The sequence below is a fragment of the Anastrepha obliqua genome, chromosome 1 (genome assembly GCF_027943255.1).
Source record: "Anastrepha obliqua isolate idAnaObli1 chromosome 1, idAnaObli1_1.0, whole genome shotgun sequence".
Classification (NCBI taxonomy): Eukaryota; Metazoa; Arthropoda; class Insecta; order Diptera; family Tephritidae; genus Anastrepha; species Anastrepha obliqua.
Window position 1 is genome coordinate 126,029,924 of NC_072892.1, and position 21,050 is coordinate 126,050,973.

The 21,050-nt window shown below is 37.6% G+C and overlaps 3 protein-coding genes across 3 annotated transcripts in view; 1 reads left to right on the top strand and 2 right to left on the bottom strand.

The window, feature by feature from the left end:
- Positions 1 to 6,374, bottom strand: part of LOC129236030 (cadherin-99C) — a 300,265-nt gene extending 293,891 nt beyond the window's left edge. Inside the window, exon 1 of the mRNA XM_054870202.1 lies at positions 5,687 to 6,374. The gene's annotated coding sequence lies outside the window, so the exon portion shown is untranslated. The remainder of the gene's footprint in view (positions 1 to 5,686) is intronic.
- Positions 6,375 to 8,059: 1,685 nt separating this feature from the next.
- On the bottom strand, positions 8,060 to 8,932 carry LOC129253417 (uncharacterized). Its single transcript, XM_054891782.1, has 3 exons — positions 8,743 to 8,932; positions 8,579 to 8,643; positions 8,060 to 8,504 (listed from the first exon to the last, which is right to left on the bottom strand). Exons 1-3 carry the CDS (start codon positions 8,844 to 8,846, stop codon positions 8,269 to 8,271), a joined length of 405 nt encoding a protein of 134 aa, XP_054747757.1. The 5' UTR covers positions 8,847 to 8,932; the 3' UTR covers positions 8,060 to 8,268.
- A 7,328-nt stretch (positions 8,933 to 16,260) lies between these two features.
- On the top strand, positions 16,261 to 17,081 carry LOC129235885 (uncharacterized). Its single transcript, XM_054869945.1, has 3 exons — positions 16,261 to 16,448; positions 16,516 to 16,583; positions 16,680 to 17,081. Exons 1-3 carry the CDS (start codon positions 16,348 to 16,350, stop codon positions 16,940 to 16,942), a joined length of 432 nt encoding a protein of 143 aa, XP_054725920.1. The 5' UTR covers positions 16,261 to 16,347; the 3' UTR covers positions 16,943 to 17,081.
- The last annotated feature ends 3,969 nt before the right edge of the window (positions 17,082 to 21,050 follow it).

Sequence of the window (21,050 nt, forward strand, 5' to 3'; positions counted from 1 at the left end):
AATAAATCTGCGTCTTTTGCGAATCTAAGTAAACTCTGAAGCTCTAATTGGAAGATTATTTTTGCACAAAACTTGTAGAATCCATCAATCTTAATGAATGTGAACCAAGTACACCTATGCATCAGTGGTCTGGATGAGTAGGCTCCCTCTCGTAGGAGTCAGGAGGACCTTATGGAGACTATAACGCACTGTGGCCATCTGTTGCTACTTAAGGCCCGGCATTAGATGATCTAAATAATCTACTACCACTTGCTGTTTTCTTCCAAGGAGAGACCTTGAAGACCATCTGCAGGCTGAAACACAATGGGAAATGGTACAGCTCCTGTCCGGCGTTGGAAAACACAGAAGGCATGGACTTCGATAGAACGATCCTGGGCATGCCCCTTGACTCCATGCCATCCAGAGTCGTGCTTGAGAAGAGATACAGTGTGGTGCTGCCAGATTCTGAACTGTGGTCAAACTCAGAAAATGAGCCCGGCAAACACTGTTTTCGCATTTTCACGGATGGCTCCAGGACCGCGCATGGCTCCGGCTCTGGGGTCTACGTGTAATCCAGCAGGACAAAACTGCACCTTGCTCTTGGAATGCATGCATCTGTGTTTCAAGCGGAGGTGAATGGTGTTCAATAAGCGATGAACTTTATTGTGGAAAACAGATGGAGGGGTAGATCTATGTGCGTCTGCAGGGACAGCCAAGCTGCGCTCATGGCCTTAGACAGCCCCCCAACCACTTCAAGGGTAGTCGAGTCCTGTAAATCCAGGCTGAACTATGTCGGTGGACATAATATCCTGATGCTAATATGGGCCTCGGGACACGTGGATACCGCGGGTAATGCCATGGGATCTGAGGCCAACTTTTTTGGTTCGTAGCCCGTTCTGCCACTCGCTTCTGCACCCATCAAAGCCACGGTTAGCAAACGGGTTACTCTAACCCACAAGCGAGCTCGGCAACCTGAAAGAGGCTGCGGATGGAGAAAACTGATGTTACCTGTCATGTCTGACCGACTGTCGCAGTTCCTCCTGTATAAGAAGAGGGGACTGTAGGAGGCTGGTTGGACTGATGACGGGCCACTTTCTATGAGCAAAGCACATGGAAAAGGTGGACATCTCAGACAGTGTATTCTGCCCAGTATGTGGAGAGGAGGATGAGACGGCGGATCACTTTCTATGCCTCTGCCTCGCCTTCGTTCGAATCAAGGCGACCACTTTGGCTCCTTGGCACCACAAAATCTACTCAGATTTCTTTGAAGGTCGAGTCGATTTAAAGAAAATTAAAAGGGAAATTTGAGTGCAGTACAATGGATTTAATTGTGTCTGAGTGCTGTACTTGTTAGTCTGTCCCGACAAAAAAAAAGGAATGCCAAATTCCGTATGATCAAACTGTATACAGAGTTACCAGGGAAGTCGTACCAGACATTTTTATTTATGTGATTTCTAATTAGTTTCCTTATATGACTGATGTCAAACTTAATCGTTTTTCAGATACTCGATTTGGAAGATTATTTAAAAACAAATTTGTTTCCCTGTATGCCCACTGAGTGCATTAACGTTAAATGAAGCGGGCCGCTAGAAAGAAAAACGTATGGTAATGCCACTCTATTATGGCGACAAGCTCAGTATATCTCGGAGAAAACTGACTACATCATCCCGACGGTGACATTCAAAAGGAATTTCGCCACTCTCTTTCCATCTCAGGAGGAATGGAGTAAGGGATTCTCACCCTAAAACTATGACACTATAGCCTACACAGATGCTTCCAAAATGGATTGTAGTTGTATATTTTCATAGACTTAAGATTGAAAAATCTGTACGTCTTCCTACTACCCGCAGTGTCTTCCAGGCGGAAATACTGGTAATGGGGAAGCTTGTAGGCTACTAATCGCAGTAGTAGTAGTGGTGGAAACGAAAAAGCATATGAACTGAGAAGAGGGGGATCTGCCATGAATAACGCTCTGGCAGAACCGGTATTCACATCAACAATGTGGTGCGGAAGCGCTAGTTAGATTCTGGATCAATCACAACTTTAACCAACCAACGCCCTTTTTTTGAATGTTAGTTCAAGTTTCTGTTTCCTGTTTTTAGTTAAAGTGCATGACAATCATCAATAAAATTTGAGCCCATTACTTACAGTTAAAAATGGGTGGCTAGTCGATAAAGTTTTGAATTTACGATTCTTCTTTAAGTGTTTCTTATTCACACCATTGAAAAAAGAATTGTATGGCAACTATTCTCCAAATTATTTTAGAAACTAGCAGCCTGAAAAGTCCCGCGCCTAATACATAATGGGCGCTACTTTTTTTGTATAAACCTCTTTTTCAGTTAGAACTAATCTTAAAAAGACAACTGTTGAAATTTCATGAAATTCTATTCCATTAGTTTGTGAGTAATTGCGTTAAGAGTGACGCTACTTTTGTCATTTTCAAAACAGTGGATCAGAAAGAATTTCGCGTTTTAATTTTACACTGCTTCTTAATGGAAAAAATACCGTTCAAGCGAAGCAATGGCTTGAAAAGTGTTATGACGACTCAGCTCCATCGGAAACAACAATAAAATGATGGTTTGCTGACTTCAACGTAGAGACGTGGTCGTAGAGACACCGATTATGCACAACGCAGTCCAAATGAGGCGATAACTCCAGAATACATCAAAAAAATCCACAAAATTGTTTTGAATAATCGCAAGTGAAGTTGCGTGAGTGAGCTGACATCGTAAAGATATCAAAAGACGTTTTGGCTTTATATTCCATGAGCATTTGACTATAAGAAAGCTCTGTGTAATGTGGGTGCCGCGTTTGCTCATTGTTGACCAAAAACAAGAACGTGTTGATGATTCTGAGCAGCGGCAAAACTGCATGAATTGAACTTGGAATTTGCTCCCATATCCACCAAATTCAACAGATTTGGCTTCCAGCGACTACTGCCTGTTTGAAGACCTAAAAAACATGCTCGCCGGTAAGAAATTTCGCTCGAATGAAATGGTTATTCAGCGATAACCTAACTTGAGGCCTATTTTGCGAAGAAAGATAAGTCGCTCAACAAAAGTGGTATTGAAATGTTAGAGTGGCGCTGCTATGACTGCGTTGTTCTTGATGGAAATTACGTTGAGGAATAACACTAATTCTGAATAAAAAAGGCGTATTTTCTTTGTTAAACATGGGATTTTTCAGCCTATGTTTTATTTCCCAATTGGCTATTGAAAAGTTAACAGATTTGGATTTGAAACTCTCTCTCAAGCGCTCCAGCAGCATAATTAGTAAACAATATATGGATACACATAGCTGCTTAGATGCATTAAAAAACCAGAGGGAGAAGGGTAAATGTTTAACAGAAAATTTAACATAACTCTTAACCTATAGCCACGTCTGTTTCTAGGCCACTGTCCCATGATATTATCAATGAACACAAATAGCAGATTTTTCACCGGCAAAATATTATATTGAGAAAAGGCATTTAAGGTTGTAACTTAACTAAATAATTTGATTTCGTTTCATTGGATCCTGTTAATATAACATTGAGGTTTCTAAGGCTTCATTTAACAGAACAAATGAACAGTGTTTAGAATAATTGAACAAATAATTGATGTGCCAGCGCTGTTTTTTTATTTAAAGTAAACATTTTATTCGTTTTTTATTATTTATTTACAAGGCCAAATATTATTAACAACTATTACACTTAAGAACCGACTGCCAGGGTCTTCGCCTTAAAAAGTAAAAATTTGGTTGATTTTCATTTAATAGTTCATATTTTTATAAATTAATAGTTTAAATTAATTTATTTTTTATTTACAAATTAATATAGTTTTAAAAATATGCTTGGAGTGTGTTTTTGTTTTTAAATCTTAGTAGTTTTTTTTTAATTCTTAGACTGTGAGACAACACGTTTTCGATTGTTTTCTTTTTCACTGCAACACTTATGTTTTATATTGTATATATATTTTTGTATATTATTAATTTACCCATTTTTGTGGACTTTGTTAGCCGTTTGGCGTACTTTTCACTATATTCGTTTTTTTATAATTTGGAGCACTTTGACAAACTCACAGCAAATATTCTTAGATACTTTTTTATTATTTTGAGTTTGTTTTCTTCTTTTAGTTTATGAGCAAATTTTTTTCGCTTCTCTGGTTGTATTAAAAAGGCCCCTTTGTTTTGATTTTGTTCAATAACTGTACTCTCCTCATTTAGAAGCAAACGAGAATTGTAATAATAGTAGAATTGTGATATTAAATTACAGAATTGTAGAGAATAAATAGCGAAATTTATTTAAATTTAAACATAATTCATACTTCTGTTATTCATTGGACTTCGAAATTATTTAAGCTCTCTTTTTTATACACTTCTTCCGAGCATGTAAGATTAGATGTGTGTTTTTTGTTATTTAAATTTTTTAAATCGAGTCAAGCTTAAATTTATTCTATTTTAGCATCTCGCGGGTTTTACTACAAAATCACTATGAGCGGTCCCACTTTCTAAAAATATCACTACCCATGTGTAGAATTTCATAATTTGTCAAAAATGTGCTGTTAAAATTATGGAACTCGTAAATTCACTTAGCGCATTTTTTAGTTTTCGAATAAAACAAACGTTTTACATATATTTATAAATCTCACTAAATATTTACATATTATCACCTCAGCCCCCACCGCGCAGGGAGCTATTTAACATTTTTTCCTATTACTTCAATCAACATGGAACGCATTTTCAATTTCCTTTTGGAAAAAGTATTTTTTTAATATGTAATCTTTTTCGCACTCTGTACAAAGAAGCGAATTTATAAAAGTAAAATAAAAGGAGCTGTGTCCAAATATTATATATTTTTAAGGGTGAGCGGCACTGTTTTTTATATATAATTTGTACGTATTAATTTTAACATTTCGCTATTTTTGTCATTTACGCAAATTTTAGTCAGTAATCACTTTTTTCACTGATTTCCGTTTTTTGCTACAATAATTTTGTATTTTTTTATAGCAAAATATTAAACATTTCTAAAATGTTAGTCACTATTTAACAGCGACATGTTTAAGAATTCTAAAACCGAATTTTTTTTTTAAACATACAACTCTGGTATGTCGCAAAACCTCAGTTGATTTTATTTTATTCGAATTTACTCACTACCAAATTCTGCAAGTAAAATCTTTTTTTGTTTTGAGTTCTGATATTTCATAAACATTTTGATTTATCTGTTTAACGGCATTACATATTCTTTCATATACACACACATATATACATAATATCACTAACTACAAGCGTTACAGTTACTTGTATATGGGTTACGGAATTCCCGAGCGTGCGCTCATATTCTCTCACTCCTTTTCACACATGAAAATTATTGTATTGATCAAAGTTGTTTAAATTCATTTATTTTCATATTTTTGCGTTTAACGCTGTCAATAAAAATTTATTTTTCAATTATTTTTGTTTTTGTTGGCACAAATTTAACCCTTTTCAATTTTTAGAGTTAACACTATTCGACACCAACAAACTGACTCAGTTCGTTCAAAACAATTCTCATATTACCAAATTATAACTTCACGCAACATCACACATAACATACGCACGCACCTATAAATGCATGTATGTAAGAAGTAAAATATTATTAACATTATCTGATATTATAAGCCCCTTCAACTTAATTCACACTGAAAACAGCTAAAAAATGTGTCACATATTTCCATTAAATTAAATTCACCTGTTGCACAGCGATACGCAAAAATCGGCAGCAGCAGCAGTAGCCCTACCGAAGGAGGCTCATATTGCAAACACTTCGTAGCAGCGGTAACAACAATTGCAACAACGCAAACAACAAATAAAAAATGTACGAACGAGAATGCACAATTGATTTGGAACAGGAACGAGAGCACGAACGATTCAAATACCGAATAACGCAAACATACAGAACACAGAAGCACTGCCGACGAGCGGCAATCAGCGCGAACGACTAAATGACTGTGGGCGCTAGTAAACCGAGCTGCGTTCAATCAGCGAACAACGTCAACAGCAATGGCAAAAACGTGTTTGTTTGGGGCGACGTGCCGGATATGGGTGATGCTGTGCGTTGAGTAGTCGGGTGTGGGGAGGGGGAGTACGACACAAACGCCTACCAACTACGGACGCGTTGAAGTTGGGGCGCAAAACTTGTTTTCACTTCACTGCAACAGCAAGCAAACAGATAGTCAAAGAAAACGCGCTGAGCTAAACAACGTAGGCCAGCAGTAAACACGACAAATGTAAGACGATAGGGGTACGGCGGATGCACACAATCCTCACGACGCTCAGTATTTTCTTTTTTAGCTACAATATAAGCGGCGAATTTTCGAAAGCAACACTCACGATACGCGTTGACTCGTCGCAACTAAAGTTCGCTCAACACTGAATCACGTTAAGACCGAGAGACAAGTGCAGACCAAACTAGTGAACACCTGAACAGCAGGCGGAATGCAATGGCATTGGAATAATGGCAAATAACAAATGCTGTAATGTAGAACTGGTTTTGTAATTTTGCTTTCTACTGTTTGTTGTCGAAATGGTTGTTGAGGTAGTTGTTGTTCGTAGCTTAGTTGCGTAGTTGGTTGGATGACTCGTTGCCTCGAACTGATGGTTGATTGTTGTTGTTTGTTTGATTCATTTTGCATTAACAGGTGCATATACGGCGATCGTTGCAGTCACTGTTAAACGGCAGTTAATTTCTACGAACGTTATGTTATAATTAACAGCGCTGTTAGTAAATGCTGTTGTGCTGTAATGTTAATGCTAGAAGTTGAAAAAAGTAGGAAGTGAATTTGTTTGGCATTCAGACTAAAGTTTCAATTGGGAAGTAAGAACATTTTCTCATTGAAATGGCCACTGCAGCGTGTAAGCTATGCCCATAGTCGATATACCTTAGGCAGTTAGCTTATTGGGTCAGATTAACATACTCGTATATATCAATAGTTCTAGCCTTAACCTTCCATGTACACAGTTTTTTCCAATTATTTTTATTAGAAATCTAATCGTGAATAGATAGGAATGGACACTTGGATACAGGGTTTGGTGAACTTGGATAGCTCGAAGTTGGACGGAAGGGTTGGCCGAGGATTATTCTGCGAAGAGCTCCCCATCAGACTCAAATTCAGGTTATCGGAGCATAAAACCAGCTGATTGGCTACTCGCTTGCGTAAAAACTGTTAAGAAAGTAAATATTTACTACGATAGCCAAGCGGTAATTAGGGCATTCGAAACTGATCAGGGAATGCTTGGTTCCAATTTCGATCGCATCCGAATTATTTGACACAAGGCTCATCTGGGTACCTGGTCGTAGCGACATTGCGGGAAACTGCGAAGCGGACTGTGCTGGTCAAGGAACATGTGCGGTAGCTTCCCACGAAACGGATTGGGATCTCCTTGACAACCTGCGCGCTACTCCTGAAACGAAGTGTTTCGCATCAACTCAGCGCGCGCTGGGCAAGTACATAAACTTGTAAGGTCGCGAAATCCTTCTGGCTACGTGTGAAACGAAGGCGTTCGAGGGATCTTTTGGGGATATAAAAATCTCAGCTCAAAAACTTCGTGGGTGTCACCACACACAGGTCACTATTTTCGAGATATGCATGCCGTGAGATTTGGAATTACTTGCAGTCCTTTTTGCATCAGTTGTATGGGCCGCGAGGTGGAATCATCTCAGCACTTTCTCATTAGTTGCCCTGCTCTCGTGAGAGTAGGACTTAGGCATCTTGGTTCTCAGTTCTTTCCTACGCCGGCTGATATAGCAGGCCTCGATATCAAATATCTGATGAACGTCATCAGCAGCTTAAAGCAGTCTTTCTCCTCCCTTTCCTATCTCTATCACCTTACTTCCTTCGCACTGGTATCACAAAGGATAAATTTGACTTCTTCGCCCAAGCGGGCCCGCTCTCTGGGCAGCCGTCATAACCTAACCCAAGGTGGCCCTTACGTGGTTTTATTTATTTATTTTTTTTGATTCAAAAGTGAATTTCCGACGCTTTGGAGAAATTTCCGCAATTAATCATTTTTTTTTAATTTGCTGATATTTTTATTATATTTTTATTTTATAAACATATTTTTAGCACTTGTGGACGTACGCGCTTTTAATTGAAATATTTAATGCTGCAATATCATTTAACTAATATTTTATATAATATTTTTATATATTTTTTGTAATCTCATAATTTGCTCCATAGACTTTCATTAAGTTAAGTTGCGTTATATTTTTTGTCATAATTATTTTGACTAACTCGTGAAATTCCACCAAATATTTTAGCCAGCTGTAAGGTCTTAAAAGCCATATTTCTGAGCACTTGATTGCATGAGCTTCGCATACTCGCTCCATGTTGGCATCTTAGGCAAGTTGCCACAAAAATTCACTGTTGTACTGCAACGATCACAACTGCATATCAAACCCGGCTTGCAATCGCTTGTGTCGCCATACTTCTGGCAGGGCTCATCTATACCTTTGTAGCACAGTGTGCGTGGAACACAGTACTCGGGGTTGAAGTTCATGCTAAAATTGCCTATGGAAAAATGATTATGAAATGGAAAAAAATAAATTTTTTTTTAATTATTAACTATTAAAAAGTTGGCTTACCGTGAACACAATACTCAGGATACATATTGGGAGGTCCACAATCAACGAGGCGCGGGAAAAATGGACTTTGAAAAATAGAAAAAAATGATTGAGACTTTACTTATTTGCACAGTATTAGAAATATGCCAAACTACTTTTTTTGTTTGTTTGTAGGCTGAACTTACATTCCCTCCGTTCCACTTTGCGCGAATATCAAAGCCAGTGTTAGAGTCAAGCTCAATTTGGTCAACCAGCCGACATGGCTGCACACACTGCCGCGGTAAGCCATTTTTATTCTTCTAATAATTTAGTAATACTTTTTACAATTATTCGACTTACGGTAGCTCTGCACTTTGTTCTAACTCTTTCGCTACCACTGCGCTGGATGACATTCCTCACGGCTCATCGAAGGCTTTTATAGCAGTTTGAACTTATTTTAGCTTGCAACCTTGAAATTAAATTTATGCCATTTTCAATTAATTCTTGATTATTCTTATTATATTTGAATATTTAATAAGTCCTTAAATTCTTATCACTAACGGCCTTACGGTCAATAGTGGTTGCTAACTGCTTATTAATGCTTCTCATTTCGTTATCCTTGACCGCTGCCAATTGCTCAATGAAGTGCAAATAATGCGCGAGTTTGCGCGTCACTATGAAGTAAAAAAAGTCTCTAAAGGACGAAACTCTGTGGGATGATTACATTTTTACATTGAAATGAGATCGACTCGAAATTAAAAAAATGTGTAGCAACATTTTTCAAAATGTTCTTTATGTGATATCCGAACTTGAAATTAGTATTATTTTTATTAAGTGGAATATAAGACTTCAAATAAAGAGGACCACGAGCATCTAAGGCCCTCTACTCGTTATCTTAAATAAAATTTAGATTATACATAAAAACATATAAAAACAGAATGTCTGGCTTTTTTTCCGATAAGTCTCAGATAAGTATCATCTAAATACAAGATTATTCCAAGAAAATGAGATATACTATCTTAAATAAGTATAACGGAAAGGTTGAGGCTCCTGTGATCATAGTGGGCAACTGCTTACCAGAAACAAGAATCCGCACTGTAATGTATACGGCTGGCTGTTATTTTTGTAGTGGGTATTTCAAACGCGTTAGATAGATGTTGTTCTAAAATAAAAAACTTAAAAATTTAGATTCTTTCAAATTTCACTATAAGGTGCGCAACTGTTTTTTTTTATGAAAATGCAACTTTATTCTTAAAAAATGGTTACAAGTGATTCATTGAAAGTATTGCCCATCGCTGGCTAATACTTTTCCCCATCATTCAGGTAGATCTCGTATACCGTCGCAGTAAAACTGTTCATCTTTTGAGGCTATTCACGGATCAAGCCATTTTTTGAGGTCTTCATATGAATGGAGCTGCTGGTCAGCTAGACCATGAGTCCTCGATCGGAACAGGTTTTAATCGGACGGCGCAATATCTGGAGAATATGGCGGGTGGGGTAGGATTTCCCATTTCAGTGTTTCCAGGTAGGTTTTAACGGGTTTGGCAACATGAGGCCGAGCGTTGACATGCTGTAGAATCGCTTTTTCATGCATCTCCGCGTATTGCGGCCGCTGCTCGCACAGTGCTCGGCTCAATCGCATCAATTGAAGTCGATACCGATCGCCGGTGATGGTTTCGCTTGATTTTAATAGTTCACAATAAATAACACCAACTTGGTTCCACGAAATACATAGCACAAACTATTGCAGCGTAAATATTCGGCCGAGGCTACGACGCATCATTTAAATCCCCACCATGTTCACGTCTAAAGGCTGTCGTACGAGAATTAAAATTTTCAAGGAGTCGCCCACACATTATCGCAATGAGCTCAGCAATCTTGATCCGAATGTGGTGTTTCAGCTCTGGAATCGTGGACATAGACTTTACTGTTCAGAAAACTCCAGTCACGTCTGCTAGTCGTTTTTGTATTCTCGACAGAATCAGTTTCTTGAGATTTTTTCAGCACCCTTTGATATACCGACTCACTCGGGTCTTTATTTTCATTAAAAAAAATCGCGAATTTTGATATATGAGAAAAAGTTGCACTTCTTTTTAAGCTAACCTGTGTATAAGAATAATATAAAAAAGCCGTGTGTCTTTGCTGCTAGTTGGTTTAATTATGTATAATCATTATGTATAATCATTTATAATTATATTTCAAGTAAAAAAGAATAAATAAATGAAAAATTAATAAACAATAATTTGACGCTCCGTCTTTTATTACTCATTTGGTCGATTTCCTCCTCCATTTTATAAGGCTCGTTCCTGTCAAGAGATCATCGCTGTTAGACCATTTTTTTTATTTTAAAGGGTGTTATTGGTGAATGGATTGCGCTATCGAGAGATGATTAACGATTTTTTATGGCCGTCATTAGATGGTATTGATCTGGACAACGTTTATTTTCAACAGGACGGCGCTACGTGCCACACAAGCAACGAAACCATTGATCTTTTACGGGAAAAGTTTCGGGACCGTGTTATCTCTCGAAGAGGTGATCACAATTGGCCACCGAGATCTTGTGATTTAACACCTTGTGACTTTTTTCTTCGGGGGCACGGGAAAGAGAAGGTCTACGCCAACAGCCCAGGGTCGATTCAAGGCCTCAAAGATGGAATTCGAGAGGCTATCGAGGATATAGGGCAGCCACTTTGCAATTCGGTGATGGAAAATTTCATGAAAAGAATTTGTCCTGTAAGCGTGATCGTAGTGGTCATTGCCTGATGTTATTTTCGACTATTAACGGCATACCTTCCTTTTTATAATGAAATAAACATCCGATCATTTATATTTAAAAAGAGCATTTTTCTTTGAATATCAAAATCACACCACTGTTTGGAAAACCCTTTATATTAAGCCTTCAGCAAATCCAATCACGTACGGTTTGGACTCCACTTCACCAACGAGTGGGCGAAACAAAATATACTTGCCAGAGTGCCCTAATGTCTAATCTCAGGCAAGATTTCTCTACTCCACCAACTCTCAAAAAATATTTATTTGAATCTGCATCAACAGTTCCAGCTGAAACGGCTTTCTTCAAAGGGCTTTCGTCAAATAATATCAGAAATGACAGAAGAAATAGACGGAAAGGACAAAACGTACAACAAATCATTTCCTTTTTAATTACAATTTCCTATTTGAATCACAGTATTTGTTTTTTTGTTCACTACACTCGGGAGCATAGGGCCTCGGCAAGACTCTTCCATAGTCTACGGTTGTGAGCTGTTGTTTTTGCGCCATCCCATATGATGCCGACATCTGCTAGCTCACGCAACATCGACCTTCTCCAAGTGATTTTTTTTCGACCGTGACTTCTGCTCCCTTGCGGGTGCCAGCCCAGTGCCATTCTCGTGATGCTATCTGTTGGTTTTCTAATCGTGCAACCTAACCATCGCCATTTTCTGCATTTGTTTTGTCATAGAATGGGCGTTGATGCTGATGTTCGGTGCTCTGTGTGGTGGTGTTGGAGACCTCTCATGTTTCACTTCCCTACAATAATACTGAGTTCACACAAGTGCTGAATATTCGCAGTTTAGTGCACCTGGAGATTTTCGAACTCGCCCATACTGTTTGAATTCGCCCCCACGTCGCCCTTGCTTTGTGTAGCCTGCAGTTGATATCTTCAACTACATCGTCGTTTTTTGTGATAGTACAGCTATCAACCATTACAGGTATTGCTTAATTGTGGTTGACTCTCATAGCCTTTATCTTGGCGATGTTGACCTCCAGTCCGAAAGTACGTATCAGCGTGAGTGTCACCAGCGTCAGTGAGCTGGTGAGAGAGAAGGCAGATGTCATCAGCGAAGTCCAGGTCCTCAAGATATCTAGTAAAACTCCATACATTGGCTCTTTTTTGCAAATGGCGAAGAGAAGCGGCGACAGGGGACAACTTTACGCCTGCGTTGGTGGTGAATGGGTCGCGGTTGTAAAGCACTCCCAGCTCGGAGTTCTCGTAAAGGGCTCTGATGAGGCGGATTATCTTAGAGGGAACTCCTTTTCTACTTAACGCCAGCCATATAATGGCAGTATGTATTTATAATATTTTATTTATTTATTTATATAAAGAGAAATAATTATAAATATTTGCTACACTCAATTTGAAAGCGGCAGCCAGGGCCATCGGCTAGATAAAAAATAAAAATATTTAAATACTTAAGTAATAATATTTAGTGCAGGAAGATGTAGTAATGTGTGTATTTATAACTGATGTAAGGATATTTGAGTATATGCTTATTTTTCATACAGATACAAAAGGTGATAGAGTATTACGTTGGTGGCGTTAATACATTTGAGATGATCAGAAGGTTTAGAGTTAGTAAATAGAACTGTTCTGATGTATTGATGCTCTGAGCAGTCAACGACAGATGAAATAATGTGAGGTTGCAGTCGCCGCAAGAGGGGCATGGTGGTCCCAATTGGCCGTTCAGTACAGCCAATGTGAGTGTGTAGAAATCGTATGCCCAATTCTGAGCCTGATTGGCAGGTTTCCAGGAAAGCTCGATCGAGTAGCATCGGGGTTGCAGGTTTTATGAGAATGCCGGCATTTACTCCATTCGGTATGCCATCTTTCGTGTTTTTGTGTTTTCCAGGTATCCACAATACTAAGTTTACATTACTCGTTAGAGCTAGTTTTATTCTTAAGGTGGTTCTGCACAGCGAAAATGAATGAAGATTGAGGAGTTATGAAATGCGGATGGGACGCATTTTTTATTAGTTTTGTTGTCGATATTATATCGATTTCCTCTACTAATGTTATGCACCGTGATAATGTAGATTTCTTTCTAGTTTTGCTTACATGGAGCATATAGTAAATAACAGCTCATTCCGGCAATGGGGCAGTGATTTAGTTGATCAGCCTGAATGAATAAATAGTGGAGTAAACTATCAGTAGGCTAACTATGCGTAGTTGATAGTCATCACACCTATATTTTTAATAAATAAATAAATCGTCATGGAAGAGTTTCCACTAATTATTAAAATTTTCTTAACAATCAGATATAGCTGTGCTATTTTTTGAGTACTTTGGTAATATAGGGCCTATTTTTTCACGCTTAAGTTAATTTTCTAAGACCACTACTTAAACCTAAGTAACAAAAATACCTAAACCAATTCATAAGCCAATATTAAAGCCAATACCAATATGAATGCAAGGAAAACTTAGTGACCTAGAAAGCGAAGCCGCACTATAGGGGTTGAAAAAAAAAACATTCACAAGTCAAAGGCAATGAAAAGAAATGCCAAAATATCCTCAAATTTTGTTATTAAGGGGGTCAGGTCATCTGGAATGCCGAAAAAAGGTGTTTTTTGTGGTATTTCTTTTAAAGAAAGCAAAACAACTCAGTTAATTAATATTTTGCGTATATTTAGGCAAACATATAAGTTGTATTTTGTATTTTTTTCACTTCGAAAACTAGCTAAATGACGAAGTTATTCCGGGTGCCACGTAGCGCGCTCTGACAGGAGTATCCAGTTGGCGGGCATGATAGCGTCCACCAGTCTCGTCTAAAACATGCAATTAAGTCTTTTTCTTAATTGTTAGCCTTTTTTGCCGTCAATGAACCTCGAAAACAACAAAAAAACTTTTGAAAAATATTTTTTTTTGCTTTTAAATGCTGAAAATCGATTTTTGGAGGTAATTTTCGCGATATTCTATCAATAATTTCAGTCCCAATAGTTAGTTTCTACTATTTTTGGAGGTTCACATAGAATGGTACCTAAAAAGCTACAAAAAAAGCCATGAATCCCGTCGATAGATTGAATATTGCTTTTTTAATCCTGCCCGCCTGTTTCAAAAACATGGTTTTGAGATAAGGCGCTTTGAAGTTTTCGGAAGACGATAAGTTATGTACAGAACACTTACAACAATGAATGGCTAATCAGCTACTCCTGGACCATAAAGACATCATTCCGCCTTCTCGAGAAGCTCATTCTGTTGAGTTTTTTCTGCCCTTCGAACAATTCGAGCTTCTTTAGTGCAATCGCTGTGACGTTGTTCTGCGCATTCGATTCGGCTTTCGTCCGTTTTGTCGACAAAAATTTTGCACTGTTGTCCGATTTTCAAGTCAAGTAGTCTCATCAACATCAAAACAGCCGTGTAACTTTCGTTAAAAATGCCTGCAGCAATAAACGCAGCAATTTGGACAACTTTTGGGCCCGAATTCAAATGTTTTGGAGCTATACGCCACACTATGGCGTTAAAAGATTCATTGGCATTTTGAGTGTGTCCGCCCATACCTCGTACCAGGAGATCGCCTTTCGAAAGATCTTCATAGATCGGAAGAATGTGCTTTTCCGCATCTGGTCTTATAACGTACGGCGGGTGGGTGAAAGTTGCTAGCTTTCGCATAGCTTTAGCTCTTTGCCATTCACACCAGCTTTCAGCGCCCGCAGGACAACTTCCATGCTTAGGATTCTTGTCTGTCGAAGTGAAATGGTACAGAGTTGCCATTATTTTTTTTTTCATATCTCTGACAGAGTTGGCATTCCTCCTAATTGCTAATCCGTAATATATTGTCAGTTTTTTGAAGAGCACATCTGTGAGTCTTCCTTTCCCGCCGAGTTTTTCTTTCTTTCTAATACCAATATAAATACAAATGTGAATCACAATACCAATTTCAATACTAATTCAAATTCTAATACCAATATCAGTATTATTACCAATACCAAATCTAATATGAATATCAATATTAATATAAATCATCATCATAGCATCACAGTTCGGGGTGAACCATTGATACCGTTACAAGTTGCCTCCACGTCACTCAGTCATCAGCTTTTCGTTTCATAAAAATATATAAATAGTTATACCAATACCGATATTAATACGACTTCCAATACCAACCTCAGTACCAATACCAATACAATCACAAATATCAATACCAGTACAAACACCAATACGAATACAAATACCAGTGCCAATACCAATCCAAATATTAATACAAATACGAATACGAATACGAATACGAATACGAATACGAATACGAATACGAATACGAATACGAATAGGAATACGAATACAAATACGAATACGAATACGAATACGAATATGAATTTGAATACGAATACGAATACGAATACGAATACGAATACGAATACGAATACGAATACGAATACGAATACGAATACGAATACGAATACGAATACGAATACGAATACGAATACGAATACGAATACGAATACGAATACGAATACGAATACGAATACGAATACGAATACGAATACGAATATGAATACGAATACGAATACGAATACGAATATGAATACGAATACGAATACGCATATGCATATGAATACGAATACGAATACGAATACGAATACGAATACGAATACGAATATGAATACGAATACGAATACGAATATGAATACGAATACGAATACGAATACGCATATGAATATGAATACGAGTACGAACACGAATACAAATACCAAACCGCTATCGTTATCAATGCAAATACCACTCCAATACCAATGCCAACCCCATTAGTGTCAATGTCTAAAGAAAAATTGATCCATAATTTCAATAGCTCCATCCCAAGTGGCCATGAATTATGTATAATTAATTTCATTATTCATAAGTTTGCATTACTTAAAATATGAGCGCAAGGCCACTTCATTAACATCAAAACTAACTATAAAAGGACTCGCTAGTCCCAAAGATAAGCACCAAACACTTTGGTAGCCGTAGAGCAACCACAATTACGGTGATAGCACCGTAAATATAAAAAACTTTATTTAATCATTAATTGTGATAACTAATACTAGAAAAAGTTAAAATGTATCGTGGAATCGTGCACTCACACATGGGCAGGATGACTAAATTGTGTTGGTTCCTACTGCTGACGTTAATACTCAGGCACCACGCAACAAATGGAATGTAAGTAAAAAGATTTTCAAAAAGGGGGAAAAAAATTTTAAGAATACTGAATTTTTTCCCATTGAAGTGAATGGTTCACACAAAAAGTTGACTGTGGGCCACGCGTTTCGGACTACCCTAGGAATTGTGCGCATGGTAAGCAGATACCGGTGGTACTTTCTGAACAACAAAAAATATTAATATTATATTGTACTATATAATAATTATATAACATTCCTAATTCCCCTCTAGGAGTACTAAAGTTTAATATGAATGGGACTTTGTGCAGAGATAGCATTGTTTGTTACAGCAACTTGGGCGAAGATTGTCAGGATTTTGGCACCATAAATAATTGTTTGCCGGGTTTGTTCTGCAGTTGTGGCCGGTGTCGTGAAATGGTGACGATATGCAGAGAAAGGCTAAGGTCGGCAATGTACCCAACAAACAGCATTTCCGGATTAAATATTCTAAAATCTAAAAAAATTATAACTAGCAACTTATTCAGAAATTCATGAATGCCTATAATATGACTAGGAATTATCAAATATATTATTGGAATTTAGAAATACATTTAGTGATGATATAAATAAAAATTTAGGTCCAATTTTGCTATATAAGTCATTAAAAAATTTTAGTATGTGAAACATTCGTCCAGTAAACACTAATAAAGTTATTTGCAAAATGAAAAATATACCTTGCTGGGTTTTATTTAACAGAATGGGGTGATTGTCAGACAACGACCTCACTTCGGCTTTGGTCGAACATTTGTGTAAATCTTTTGTTTTTGCTCAAACATTTTATCCATAGTCTGTTACAATTTGTTAGTTTTGTAAGAAATTTAAAAATCGAACGTTGTTTTTAGAAAATGAGTTTCGGGCATGTCGTTTTCTAATTCGTCAACCGAACAACATTTTGCCCTATAATAAGTTGGTACAGTTTATGGTTCCATCTTATTTGTCACTCGCCGTTATCTTGACTGTACTGAAGATTTGCCTCAAAATTTTTCTCTTTTATGTCTTTTTGTCTCTTTGTCAGAGATTCGAATCCACGTTCCCTCCAATGGTATTCACGCACCAATTCGGCTACAGCGGCCGCCGGAAGTTATCTTTGGAACACTACAAGGTGAAGTCCAATGCGCCAACTTCTTAATGAGTCAGTGCGTTGGAAGTTGCATCCCCAGCTGACTTCCCGTGAAAGCTTGTTGACATTCGGTTCTGTGGAAGAGAAGTTATTGCGTCTAAAGTGTCAGTATGTTTGTGTCATCGGTACAAAAATGAGTTTCGAACAAAGAGCTAATATGAAATTTTGTTTTAAAATCGGTAAAACGTTTACCGACACATTTGAATTTATGAAAAAAGTGTATGGCAATGATTGTCCATCTCGCGCCAGAGTTTATGAGTTGTTTACACGTTCCAGAGATGGTTGTGAGAACATAAATGACAATGAACATACGGGCCGCCCAAAATCAGTAGTCACCGAAAACTTCACCGAAATTGTTCGTAAATTTATCAGAAATGAATCGAAATCACCGTTGAAATTCATGAAATCGGAGTTGAATATCTACAAAACATCCATGTATCACATTTTAACTTATCATTTGGGCTTACGAAATGTCTGTTAACTGAGGACCAAAAATTGCTCAAAATTCAACATTCGAAAGACCTCATTAAAGAGGCGAGAAAAGACGAGAACTTCCTTTAGAACATTGTAACTGGTGATGAAACGTGGTGTTTCCAACATGAACGTGAAACTAAGCGTCAAGTGCCGAATGTAAGGTCCCAGACGAGCCACCACCCAAATAATCGCATTTGGAGAAGTCAAAAATCAAGTCGATGTTCATTTGTTTTCACGATTCCAAGGTAATTGCCCACAAGGAGTTCGCACCAATGGACCAAACCGTCAATGCAATTTTCTATCTTGGCGTTTTGAAGTGTTTGTTGCATCGTATTCGTCGAATTCGCCCTGAATACCGCGAAGGAGGAAGCAGGCGCTTATTGCATGATAATGCACCATTTCATCGATCCACTCTTGGGACTGATTTTTCGACTAGAAATCGCCTATTAACTACCAATCACTCACCGTATTCGCCTGATATGGCGCCCTGTGACTATTCGGAAAATAGCATTTGGCCATGAAAGGAAAACGTTTTGCGTCCGTAGAGGCCATCCAAAAGACTTGTACCGACATCCTGAAGGACATTCCGGTCAATGACCTGAAACACTCTTTCGAAAAGCTTTTATGTAATAGAATAGGGTGCAATATTAAACAATTTGTATACCGTGGTAGGGCAACATTTTTTTTGTAGAAATTAAAAGATCGTTACTTAAGTCGTATTTCTTTTTTGAGGTCATCATTTGTACCAAATATGAGTAACTTTCTTTTATTTATAAAGCCTTCAATACCAAGCTATCTTGAACAAAGGGCAGACAATAAGAGTACTAAGTTTCATCAAAATATGTTATTATATATTCAGCTCGAGGGATCGTGCGCACAAGTGGACAGACAGTCATAGATATATCAATTTCTTTCATCGTTCTGAGGGTTTTGAGAGGGGTAGAAAGGTCGTTATTTCGTTCCAAATTAACTTAATTTCATCAACGTAATTTCCATCACGAACAAAGCAATCATTCCAGCGCCGCTCTAACATTTCAATACTACTTTTGAAGAACGATTTATCTCTTGCTGCAAAATAGGCTCCAGTTTCAGCGATATATATATGTATACTAGGCCGGGTCAATTTGTGGGGGGGCAAAAAAATCGCCCATTGCTCTGTGAAAATCATATTCTAGGGATCAAAATAAGAAACTTTGCCGAAGGAATCATACCTCTAAAACGAGTTCTGATGTCCCCCAATTTGGGTTGAACTTTTAGTGTCTTTTGTGGGGAGGCAAAAAAATCGCCCATTGCTCTGTGAAAATCATATTTAAGGGATCAAAATAAGAAACTTTGCCGAAGGAACCATACCTCTAAAACAAATTCTGATGTCCCCCAATTTGGGTCGAACTTTTTAGTTTCTTTTCTATAACTCACTTAAATTAATTTTTTCATTTACATATGTTCTGACTAAATAAATTTCTTAAGAGAAAAAATAGATATTATTATAAATAAATAATAAATATTATTATAAATAAATAAAAATAAAGAAAAAACATAGCCATTTAGCTGATTTTTTCATGTAAAGGCCAAAAATGGTGATATTTTGAAATTGGGGGACATCAGAATTCGTTTTAGAGGTATGGTTCCTTCGGCAAAGTTTCTTATTTTGATCCCTAGAATACGATTTTCACAGAGCAATGACCGATTTTTAAATCGACCAGCCCTAATGTATACTATATACCTATATCTATCACGATGTCCTTACTCTGCGACATGCAACCGTTATGCGAACAAACTTATAATGCCTGCACGCTGGTATAAGAAATGCATTAAGTTTGTAGATATTGACAATTTCAACTCCACTTTATTTTGGTCTACCCATTGTAATGGCTTGTAATGTGCCTCGAAAACAAGCCATTCAGGCGTAAAGTACCAAACTGCCAAAAAGGAAATGAAGTGAACCTGCATTGCATGGCTAATCAATCGGAATGCTGAGAATTTTCAAACGAATACGAAAAATCGACATAAATTACAACACGAAGGTACAACAATAAATGTACGAATGGGCAATAAGAGTTTCCTTTGGCTTGCCCCGCATGAACTCAAATAAATTTGTGACCTCTAGCCCGAGCATTTAAGCCATTGCTTGGCAGGCAGGTAATCCAAATGTCAAATAAACAAAACAAAAAAGCAGACAAAAAAAAACAGAAAAGTTTTGAGTAAAATAAATGCGGTGACGACATATAGTAATTGTAGGTTGCACGTGTTGCACACACCAAGAAAAATTCATACCAATTGCCATTACCTAGAAACGACGTGCAACACAATTGAGCTACCGTGGTAAATGTGTAGCACATAAATACTGTGTGTGTGTATGTTTGACTGTGAGTTGACTGTGTGAAAAATCCATAAGAAAATCCAAAGGAAATTTATAGTCAGCTGGAAAAACGGAAGGCATTGGAGACGTAAGGGTGCCTGCTCCGATGAATGAATGAACGCAAGAATGCTTGAATGCGAGACCGAACGAATGGGTGAGTCTACTCTTAGTTGTTGCATGTGGTGAATGCAGAAGAGGCGAATAGCGTACACAAAAGTAGCAAAGTAACTGCAAGTAATTGACGTGAGAATCTACAAAAGCAAAAGAAATAATAAGAAAAATAATAGTAAGAAAAAAAAGTAATAAGATAAAATTATTTGGTAGTCGAATGTTGCAAGAAGTCATTGGCGAGGAAGCAGCACAATTTCATACACGCCTTCCAATTGTGCGCACCAGCTGAGCAGCAGGTAGGCAGTCGGTTGCCACAAGTTGGTATGTATGTGTGTATGTACGTATGCATTTCTATTTCTAGGCCTTAGATACGCAAAAGTACACACCAATTTAGATGACTGCATAGATGCATTCGCAAATGTATTTTATAGATAGCGATCAGTCTCAGAGAAATCTTGGCGGCAATAGCAAAAGAAAAAACTCAAACATGAGCCGCTAAAAAGTGGCAAAGGCAAATGAGTATGACAAAAGAAAAAATA

What these genes read in the sequence shown, in the direction of transcription:
- LOC129235885 (XM_054869945.1), top strand. Translation starts at nt 16,348, where the DNA reads ATGTATCGTGGAATCGTGCACTCACACATGGGCAGGATGACTAAATTG. An exon ending in CACCACGCAACAAATGGAAT is followed by an intron (nt 16,449 to 16,515) that starts GTAAGTAAAAAG and finishes TTCCCATTGAAG; the next exon opens with TGAATGGTTCACACAAAAAG. An exon ending in CCCTAGGAATTGTGCGCATG is followed by an intron (nt 16,584 to 16,679) that starts GTAAGCAGATAC and finishes ATTCCCCTCTAG; the next exon opens with GAGTACTAAAGTTTAATATG.
- LOC129253417 (XM_054891782.1), bottom strand. Translation starts at nt 8,846, where the DNA reads ATGGCTTACCGCGGCAGTGTGTGCAGCCATGTCGGCTGGTTGACCAAA. An exon ending in CAAAGTGGAACGGAGGGAAT is followed by an intron (nt 8,644 to 8,742) that starts GTAAGTTCAGCC and finishes TATTTTTCAAAG; the next exon opens with TCCATTTTTCCCGCGCCTCG. An exon ending in TCCTGAGTATTGTGTTCACG is followed by an intron (nt 8,505 to 8,578) that starts GTAAGCCAACTT and finishes ATTTTTCCATAG; the next exon opens with GCAATTTTAGCATGAACTTC.